At 43.3% G+C, this 11,132-nt stretch overlaps 1 protein-coding gene across 3 annotated transcripts in view; it reads right to left on the bottom strand.

The window, feature by feature from the left end:
* Nucleotides 1–3,946: 3,946 nt before the first annotated feature.
* SATB2 (SATB homeobox 2) overlaps nt 3,947–11,132 on the bottom strand; it is a 133,322-nt gene continuing 126,136 nt past the window's right edge. For all 3 annotated transcript variants that reach the window (XM_088059060.1, XM_005519919.3, XM_088059059.1), the window contains exon 11: nt 3,947–6,894. In XM_088059060.1, the coding sequence (XP_087915186.1) occupies nt 6,439–6,894 (456 nt within the window). In that variant the 3' untranslated portion in view covers nt 3,947–6,438. The remainder of the gene's footprint in view (nt 6,895–11,132) is intronic.

Genomic DNA, 11,132 nt, shown 5'->3' with positions numbered 1-11,132 from the left:
TCAAAGCCAAAGGAATGTGGTCTCACTGACCTGGTCAAACTTGGGCCATGGAGAGGTCACCTCTTAAATTTAATTGTAAGGAAGGTGACAGCATGGTGGTTGTTGCTACTCAGGCACCATGGCTGATGCTCAGGCTACTCAATTATTTCATCCCAGGAACAGATGTCCCGAGGCCATGACAGAGGAGCGCTGTTGCTCTCAGCATCCTTGTAGCTCATGCAAGCTTCTGTGGGGTCCTTCCACTTTTTCTCAGTCCCATCCTTGTTAAGAAAAACACAGCATCAAAGTAGGATAGAGGGGCTCTCTGTGACTGTGGACAAAACAGTTCAGCTGATTTTTGGGTGACTGAGAAAGATGCAGCATCACCTCCAGCACTCTGTCCTGCTACCTCAACAGCTAGGTAGGGCTCAGACTGGTGTCGGCCTCTGGAGGGGTCCACAAAGGGGACATTAACCTTCTGTCTCAGAAGGATTGTGGTCCATGCATGTGCACTTAGTTTGTGTTTGGCTGGCCCTTCCACCCTGAAGGAAGTCAGTTCCTCAGTAAGCCCCAGGCTGAAAGTTGTGCCCAGAGTCACCAAGTGAGGAGACATTGGCTGGTGGCACGTTTAGTCTGGTGCTGTAAACAGGAGTAGTGAACACCACCTGCATTTCTGCTCTTGCAAATCAAAATTGTTGATTGGTCATAAAAATAAAATCTCTTTTCTGAGAACATTTCATTGGAGATCTACACTCCATGCCAAGGAATGTCATTCCTCATGGCTATGAGATCAAAATCTACAATTATGTAGAATTTATGCAGAATAGAACTATGGATACCTTAACTGTGACAGATACTATCTGTGAGCATTCCAGGCTTACTAGCAGCAAATAACCTTTTCTTTCTAAAGCTTTTCTTTCTGTCATTTTTCTCGATGGACTCTCAAAAGGAGTACAAGGGGGAATTCTGTCACTAGCCAAAGCAAAATTTTCCTTGAAACAGCCTCAGCTGAACAATAAGGCCTCAATTCAGGGAAATTCATTTGATCAGGACAGCTACTTCTGAGAGAAAAAAAATATCTATCATTACCTGCAACTTTCACCCAGAAGAGAAAAGCCTGACAAAAGACAACACCAGGAAGGGAAAGCCAAATTCCCCTTAGAATATGGTACAGATTTAGTAGGGAGAGAAACCACCATTCAAACAAACTACTGAGGGCAAAAGTGATTTTCCAGCTCCTGAGGTCTTCAAATCAAGACCAGATCCCTCTGAAGGGTAAATTACACCACTCCTCTTAGGAGGGACCAGCTGTAGCTCCTGAAACTGTACCACAGCTCACAGGGGATGACTCTTGCCTTGAGCGAGCGCTGCCTTGCAGACAGAGCCAGCAATTGCGGGGCTGGAGCGTGGAGTGCCTGGTGTGTGTCCCTGACCCTGGCAGGCTCAGGAGAGCCTTCCAAAGACAGACCTGCCAGGGAGCAGCAGCCACAACTCACAGCTCAGCAGCTGAGCCTCACTTTGCCTCCCACCACCTTCATTGCCCCTGGCTCTAGCGAGCCACACCCACCAGTCAAGCACGACCGGCATTCACCCATCAAGAACCAAAAAATTTGGAAGGAGGGGAAAGCCTGCAGAAATCTGCACTTGAACTGCTGCTGTCTCTCCCTCACCCGAATCCTCTCTTTGCCTGAGGTAGGGCTGACTCACCCAGAGCAAGCTCTGCAGTTGGCACAATCCCCACCGCCTGCACCACAGGTTTCCTGCCATCCCAGAGAGATGGGGCTTTCACACGCCTGCACCATCTCTGTGTGAGCAAAAAACAAGGGGGTCTTGGCAGGGAAGCCAGAGCCACCTCTTTCCATCCTTGCTTCTGTGAACTTTCCCAAAGGTTTCAAGGGTGGCCTGCATTTGCGGTTCCCTGTTGGCTTCGTCACACTGCCTGCTCCCCGAGTCTCAGGCTGCCAGTGTCTCTCCCCTGGATGACTTGGCTTGTGTTATTTTGTGTTAAAACCACTATGTTTTTTTAATGGCTATAAATAAGTTAAAACTGCATCTTTAATTAATCACTGCACTTTATACTATAAGTGGAGAGTTTTTGTAATGATTCGTTTATAATTTTAAGATGCCATTTGCTCACTGTCAAATGTATCCAGCTTTTATCCCTCTATGTTTAACAGGTTCAGGATAGAAACAAAATTTCATCAATGAGTAATTTTTATCCATTTAGTCTAGAGCAAATAATTGGTTATTAAGGAAGTGGAAAGATTGAGGGATACTTTACCTAAGCAACAATGAACTTGAGACACCAGTTAGTATGTTCATCATCTTAAAACATTTTAAACTAATCTTAACATGTTTATTTTTCACTGACACAGGTTTGAAACTGGAAATACATATGTCTAGATGACTAAAACATGAAAAACAAATAGGAGCAGCAGCATGTAAAGTATAGAGAAGTAGAAGCATTAATAGAAATATTTCTGCTATAGCAGCAATTGAATGATTTTTTATTTTTTTATGGTTTGGAAGAAGAACCCATATGTTTATAGGATTTTTTCCCCCCAATTAAAATATGTGTGTATGAGTGTGTCTTTCTCTAAGTATTATTTAGCTACACACACACAGGGCTCATCTATAAAATTCTCTACCAGTGAAGTGAGAGCTGCTTCTCCTTTGGTTTCTTGTCCTACTTGCAGGCAGAAAGGACACCCAATCCAACACCATCAGCACCTTCACAGCACCTGCAGGTGCAGTTTTCAACGCCAGTTTATGCCCTCTGTCACCTCCCGTGCCCATGAAGGCCGGTGGAGCCCCAGCCTTGGGCCATTGACCAGCAAAAGACTGCCCAGAGCTCCGAGCACAGGCAGCAGAGCCAGGCACCAGATCTGCATATGCACTCCTGTGGGAAGGGCACAGGTATCCCAGGACCCCTCAGAGGTGAGTGCAGGGACAGCAGCTGTGCATCCCAGTGAGCAGCACTCCACAGGTGCTGTTGTGCACAGCCTCAGGTGCCCAGACATTCCCCAAGACACAGAAAGATGCTTGGTTTTATTTGGTCTCAGATTAAATATAAGTGGCATGCAGGTGGCTGGGAACCCGAACATGAGCTTATTCCTTCACCTCCCTTTATTTTTTTTCTCAAGAGAGCACACAGATATTTTATATAAGAAATAAATAAGCCATAAAAAAGGGAAGAACTGTTGTATTGGAACTAGAGAAAAAATAATAAATGCTTTCAAAAATTGCTCTACCTCAATTCCTAGACAAGTTTGATGTGCAGTATATGATTTGTATGCTAGGATTGAATCCAGGCACTTACCACTTTGTTAGCTTAAGAATTTTGAGCAATTTTTTCCATTTATCTGTATTCTCCCCAAAAACATTTCACACATTTCTCAGATACATCAATCCTTCCGGCATTCCTCTACACACTCAGTAGGATGCCCCGCTATAAATATAATAAAGCCTTTTATTATGTCCATTAACCATGGACATGTGTGCTCCAAAAGTTTCCTGACACGCAGTCATTTGTGGCTTTTTAATTATAAACAGAAAAAAAAATCTACCAGCAAAAGAAGACAGCAGACTGGAAGTGGATGTTTATGTGTGTGTTTTGAGTATATTCCCTGACAGGCTGAAGGCACCCCCACTCTCCTTCCATCCCCACCAGCAACAGCCTGTGCAGGCACCTACGTGTGCACAGAAAGCCAAGGACACAACAGGTTAGTCCTGGTGACACACATTCGTCACCTGTGCCAGCTCCAGGGGACTGAGGAAGGTTTTCAGGACCCAGTAACACCGATCAAACCTTTTTTCAAGAGGCAAATATGCCCCCTCCATCTTGCAGACCTTGTTCCAGCTGAACTCAGGAGAAAAGAAAAAAGGCCCAGTAAATTACTTGACAAATTAAGTCATATTTATTGAATGCGTTTTATTTCAACAACCAAAAAATTCTAACAGCCTAACAATGCACATAAGTTAAAAATTAATTATCACTTAGTGATAACGAAGATAAAGTTGATTTACATGGAAAAATGAACATTTACAATATGTTAATCCTTATTCACATTGTTGATACCGCAATAAAACACAATTTCTTTTTTTTATTTTTTATTTCACAAAAAAGGCGGAAAATTGTGCTTTGTTAAGAGGCACTACAAGAAAAGTTTCTTTCTCCAAATAGATATTATATGATGGATATTGAATAAATAGACATATATGCATTGTAATTCGCAAAGTTCTGGCAAGACCACAGGCTAAAATGCCCACAGATTCACTTAGAACCACTGCAAAATTGGCAGTGAAATTAAAAATAAAAAGGCAAGACTCAGCATTGAAAAAATACCTAATAAAATTTTTGGTTGAAGTGTAAAAGATACCAAATGTTGATGCCATCATCAGATGAACAACTTACACAGCTTGGCAAAATTCAGTTTCCTTTCAAATGTATGGAGTGATTTTAGCTACAGGATAAGAAGACAGTTTTGAAAGCGTAGCTCTGAGAGAAACATAAAGCAGCAACCATCGAAATTCTGATTAAAGCTGCAGCATACTACAGAACTAAAGGATGAAGAGCAAAAGGGGCATTAAGTAAGCAACCCACCATAATTTTGCAAAGGTATATGAAATTTATGCAGAGATACTCATGTTTCAAACATTAGCTCTGAAAAAATCTCATAAAAACTCCAGAGGTTACTGAGCAGCTAGAATTAGCTTGTATTGCAACGTCTTCTCCCTGTATATTGTCTGTTCTGAGTAAATATCTACACGTAGAGGTTTGTCTTTTGTTTTTAACTCCTACCTTTTATACCTTTCAAATATATAAATAGTATTAACAGTTATATTACATTGCCTGGTGTAGTAAACAGAAAGTAACTTTCAAAGTGATATTGCATGAGGTCTTTGTCAAGATTACATGAAAAGCCCATGTGAAAAAAAGGAAGAAAAAAGCCAGAAGCCTTGTTGGTTATGGCTGCAGTTTACAGGCGTCTGAAATCGATCCAGCTGCAAGGTGAGGTCTTTGTCTCGGAAAGCATTGCACGGAAGTGAAAAGTAAATGCTACTTGGCGTCTCTCTCGACAGGGTGCCTCAGAGCGGGTGGATGCTATGGCAGACTGCAGCTTTGTGCTCAGGCCATCCAAGAGTCAGTCGGGCTCGGCTCGGCTCTGTGTACCGTGTGCTGCGGAGCGCCGGGGCCCGCAGGGAGCGGGGCTGCGGCTGCGAGCGCTGCGCTGGCACGGACCGCGGGACACGGGGAAACCACAACGGGAACACGGGGAGGCTGCGAGGAGGGCGAGCGGGGAGTCGGCAACGCAAACCCTCGGGCTGTCAGCAATCTACCTGGACGGGATTCTCGGGATTGTGGCATTTTGTGTCGCAATGTAACTTTACACGTGTGAGTGTGTGGGTGTGTTTGTGTGTGGGTGTGTGTTTCACTTCAGTATAAGGAAAAAACAACAACAAGAAGGAAAGCTTATAAATTTTAAGATCTGAAACAGAGAACAGGTAAATAAAATCCACGGTAAAATGTGGTTGGTAGTATGAATTCCATATATCAAATCTCAACACGTTTATCTTTCTTCTCTTTCTATAAAGACCTTGTTAATGGAAAAGTCTTCTATGCACTGCATTTCAGTTTTAGTCATTCTGAATCCCATGAAAAATCATCTGTTCACTACGGAAAGGACTATCTGGAATGGAACATGCTGTATCCTTTTAAGTGTGCACTGTGTTCAAAGTACTTTTAACTTAACTTACTTGTTTTCTCTTTAAGGTGCCCTGATTTCTTTTTCCGTTTCCTCTCTTTTTCTCCTCTTTTTTTGGCAGTGTTGATTTACGTCTTTAAATACCTCAAAAATTACCCATCAAGTTGCCAGATAGGAAGCCATATAATAATGAAAAAAAAAAAAAATCAGGGATAAACATAGAAAATAAATAGGAATTCAAAAATAGTCACCACACCCTGAGAGCAGGCGGCAGTTTATCAAAAAGCCAAAGCAACTCATTGTGAAGTGGTTTTAATACATAAACAAGTCTCATCTTTAAAGAACTCATTTCACAGTCTATACTTTCAGGTTGTAAAGTTCCGTCCCATGCAATTTAATATATATATTTTATGTAAATATATATATACACACACAAAGTTGTAAATTTCCCTTCACTGATTTCATAGGACTTTTTCTTCCCATTTACTTGCTAGCTGTCCCTTTCATAAGTGCAAGATTGATGAAGGCATAATCCTATGTGACTACAACGATTGCTTCAGTCAGATGTAGGAAGTGTAACACTCGAATGTCTGTGTCAAGGTGATGTCTGATTGGGCAATGCTGAATTCATTCGGTTTGCACATGGATCATGCGCAACAAACAAACAAAAAGTAAAATGAGGAAAAAAAAAATCAAAAATAAAAACCAGAAAATCCTTGGATCAATGTATTGCTTTCTGCACTCCTATCTCACATTATCTCTGGTCGATGTCTGCTGGAGCCACCTTGCTTTTGTCGGGATTCTCCTCCTCAGCCTCTACTTTGTACATTTCCTCAGAGCCTTCCTCACTGTCGTTCTCCTCCGACTCCGTCAGCAGCTCCTCATCCTTGTACTCTGCCACATCAACCACTGTTCCTAAGTGCTCTTTTAGCTTCCCGTGGTGCTTTACGTGGTAACGCTGGTTCTGGAAGAATTTGATGATGGTGTGTTTGGGGAGATCCAGCTGAGCAGAGAGGGTGTGGATGGCTTCCTGATCAGGGTAGAGACCCACGTCGTGAATAAAGCTTTGAAGGATACCTAGAGCTTCCAGTGAGATCTTGGTACGGGATCTTGGCTTTTTGGCACAACTGTCCTCAGCAGGTGGAGGAGGAGCCTCTTCTCTGGGTGGGGAATTCTCCTTGGCAGGCTGGGACTGCTGTCTGTGCAGCACCTATAAGATCAAACAGACACACACTTCACATGCTGACCCCCTCAGTGCTTGATGTAAGGGCACTTGTACAGGTCTGTACACAGGACCTACTTTGTTTTGGTCAAGAAAAACACAACTAATAGGCATTTTTCCAGTGCCCTTCTCACCTGTAAGACAGCTATACCTGTCTGTACAACTAAAGACTGAAAGGAGGAAGTGATATAAAAGGAAAACAATATAACATAAATGTAAAGCCACAAAATAAGTAAGAAATACAAAATGTAAGTAACAAAAAGAAATATAAAATAGCCAAAATAAGAATTAAGTCAAAAGGTATTATAGTCTCATTGTCATGATGACTGGCCAGTCATCCCATCTCAGAAAAGTCCCATCTCCTGCTTTGCTCCTCCTCTCCCCATCCTTATTTCCTCTCATCTTTTCAGGCTAGACACTTTGACCATTTCTTCAAGACTTCAAGTACCACCAAAGGGCTAGGCACATGTGGGACTGTCAGGTGCTACTTTATGAATAATGATTTTGCATTACAATCCATCACAGCTACTTTATAGAAGTGTAAGAAAAAAAGAAGTAGAAGTGCAGAGATTTGTTAGGATTTCCCTTCTCTCAAGAGAGACAGCATAGTCAATGCTGTTGCTTCACATAGGTGGCTTTAATGTGTCTCCTGAACAGATTTCTCTGTATTACATCTGTAGTAATTTCACTAGTTGAGGAGCTCTGAGTTCAAATAATTATAGCCCTCCATTCTGAGACACCCTCTGGGCAAACACACTTTGCAGTCTTGTAACAGATTTTCACCCACAGTATCTCCTTTTTGGCAAGTTTAAAGAAAGCATATGTAGCTCTTAATCTTCCTAACAGCCACTTAAAATGACTAAGAAAGGGCCTCGTGTAGCCCTTATTCCAGGGGAAAAAATACCTGCTCTGAATTGTTCAAAACACAGAGGAGCTCCATATGCTTTCTTTAAAACCAAATCTATACAAGAGAGATTAACAGAAAAAATCCCCTACAGGACTGAGCTGTATTTGCCCAGAGGTTTCTTCAGATGCAGGGAAATAATTATTAGAGCTTGACACTCAAAGCTAACAAAATCAATATGGATAACTATTTTCTCCCACAAGTAAGAGGGAATTCTGGCTCTTTAACCAGGAAGAAAATGTCTTTGTTGCAAACAGTAAGGTCCAGAGACTCAACCCTACATTAAAGCTAACAAAAAAAAACCCAAAAACACAAAGATATATAATGGAAATCTGCTGAGAACTTTCACTGAATTTCACACGCATACCGAGCCCCCAGTAAAATGCTACACTAGTCAAGTTATTACCGCAAGAGGGAAGTCCGCTGTGGAATATCAGCCTGTTAGGCAAATAAATGAAAAGGCTCTGTGCCGAAGAGCCCTTTATTCATTTCCTTCCTCAAACGTTCCTGCCATAACAGTTTGTAACATCAGCGATCTCCAGTCGCAGCTTTTGGGAAGCGGGTCGCAGTCCCCGGGCACTGCCCATGGCAGCGTGGCCGAGGAGCCGAGCCTGCCGGGGATGCTGTGACAGGCCAGGTCCCTGCTCCCCGGGGGCTGCAGCTCCCCGGGCACACAGGCAGGAGCCGGCACCACGTCCCGGAGCAGCGGGGCTGAGCGAGGGCTGGCAGTGCAGGGACACAGCTGCGCATCCTGCTGCTGGCAGCGCTGCCCGCTGTCCCCACGGGCACAGCCGTGCCAGGACAGCGGCAGGAACAGCCCAGCAAGGAGCAGCTCTGCACGGACAGCCGAGAGCAGGTGCCAGCACAGGACTCGCCACCCTGCGGGCGAGAGCTGAGGCTGGGCAGAAGCGCCACAAACTTGTTTCGCTGCCAATATGTACGTTTTCGTCCAAAGCACAGAAACACTCAGGGTGCCATAGAAAGGGCTAACCAAGGAGCGGGGGGAAAGGGGGAGCTCAAATGGAAATGACAGATACTCTGGTTTATGTTTTATTACATCTCTTGCAATAAAAGAGCATAATGTTCCAATGAATGGAATCGCTCAGCTGCTCTTTGAGGAGTTCTTTTTTGTCCATGGATTGCTTTCAAAGAGAAGGGCTGACGTTTCCAAATAGAGGGTTACAGATGAGGGTGGGATCCATACCTACGTCAGCAGGGAGCACTGAAAGCAGCAGAGCCCAGGATTGCAGGCTCCCAAGCCCCATAAATTTGTCACACAGACCCTACCTAATCTCCTCTGTTGTGGCTTCTGGTCCTGTCCCCTGACAAAGTAAGGCCCAGAGCAGCCAAAATCAAAAGGATTTAACACCACAAATAAACTGCCAGGGAACTTACAGACAGCGTCACACAAAAGCTGCAAGTAGCATTGCTAATCAGAAGCTGGATTCAAGTAGCATCTAACAGAGATAGAAACACATCCAGAAAGGGTGCGAATTACTCAGTTCATTCTTGTTGGCGTTGGAAAGGGGCTTTTTTTTCCCTTTTCAGTTGACAAATAGCATGAGAAATGATCCAGCTTGAAAAATGTTACAAGACTTCCAATCAAATATAATGATGAAAAAAAAATCCAACAGTACGGGATTCAGCAGCAGTAAAATGTTTAATTTGAAGGAGATGAAGAGATGCCTACAGCATCTATAAAGCAATCAACCAAAGAGAAGGCTGAGTGCGGGAGGGAAGAATAATTTCAATTAACCCTTCCTTTTCCAGAGTGACCTCTCCACCTTCTCCAGAAGAGAAAATGCAAAACCTGGGGATTATCAGTGTAAAATGCTAGAAAAATGTTGTATTTTATTTTATCTCCTGTTATCCTAGGTAATGAAAAAAACCCAAAAACTAAACCTGCTCTTCTAACAGACCAATCCCATTGTTTCATTAACTTCTGGGGGTTTTCTCTGGATTGCCAGTGAGATTAAAAAAGGATTTCAGCCACACTGTATTTTTCAGCAACAGAACTTTAGCCATATAGAGAGAGATGGATAAATCCACAGAATGTCCTTCAGATCTGGGCTGTGGTCAGTTTTGCAATTCCTTCTGACAAGGCAGGCTATTTAGCACAAAAGAGAACATTTTTCTATGCAAACCAGATCAAATGCTGAGCATATGGTACAATATGAAATCTAAATTACCTTTATGTTAAATATTTGCTTTAAACTACACTTGATTGACGAGCATGCTGGCCAATTTGAGTGATTGGCTTACTTCATGTCTGGCTCTGCATGCTACAGCCTCAGAGGAAATGGACCATTATTGGAGTTCCAGATTTTCAGATCTTGGGTCATTATTAGGCTCCCACATCTCCAGGTAAAATTTCCAGCAGCTTCACACACTGCTGTGCACACCCTGCCATATCACTTTGGGTTTTGGGTCAGTGCTGCTCTGCCTCTGCACTGCCAAGAAGGAAACATCACCGATCTTCCGTGTACAGGGTGCATTTCCCAGCACAGGTGAACCCTCCGTGATGGCTGGACCTACCACAAAGCACCATGTACATGATGGGCTTCTGAGATAAGGGATAACAACAATGGCCATGCTCAGCTCTCCTTTCCCCAGGAAAGCTGGTGCTGGGCTCAGAAGGGTGCACTTTGTGGCACAGATGCCCCACGCCCCCCTTCCCACTCCCGTTTCCGTCCCCCATGCCCTTCCCCACTGCTCCTCAGCCACAGGTGGGGCAGCCTCCTCCTTCTCCTCCACAAGCCAGCACCATCTGGAGTTGACTTCCCTTCCTTTTCCTGACTTCCTATCTACTTTCAAATCAAATGTGAAGATACAGATTTCCTTCCATGCCCAGAGGACTTATTCATTTCATTCCTTCAAGAGACTTAATTTTTCAACTCTATAGGCATGGCTGCCTTTCAACATTTGAGAGCAGAGCATCTCTGGAAGATGCTGCTTCATGAAGGTTCATTCAGGTAGACTTTCTCCTCACAGACAAACTTAGCTTTTTGAAACAAATTCACCAGCCTTGGTAGAACGCTTGTAAGAAAATGACTGTGATGGAAGTTGACTTTAAATGATAAAGTGACTGGTCTTAGATCTCACTGTACTGAAATATGATTTGAAGGCCGCAATGAAAAGCAGCTGGAAGCCATGTGTAAAATATAATAGTACATGCCTACAGGGAAGGAAGTGAGATATTGAATGATTAAATTTAGGAGAGTATATAATATACTGTATCATTACAGGGGTGATCAGGATTATTTGTAATAAGCTAAGGGTTTGTGGTCCATCTAAAATCCAAAGAATTATTGGGGGAAGGGAC

This window comes from Pseudopodoces humilis, chromosome 8, assembly GCF_049639895.1.
Source record: "Pseudopodoces humilis isolate 2021_Gansu_Grassland_sample_001 chromosome 8, ASM4963989v1, whole genome shotgun sequence".
NCBI classification, from domain to species: domain Eukaryota; kingdom Metazoa; phylum Chordata; class Aves; order Passeriformes; family Paridae; genus Pseudopodoces; species Pseudopodoces humilis.
The sequence above is the reverse complement of the archived record's forward strand: the minus strand, read 5'-3'. Positions and strand labels throughout refer to the sequence as shown.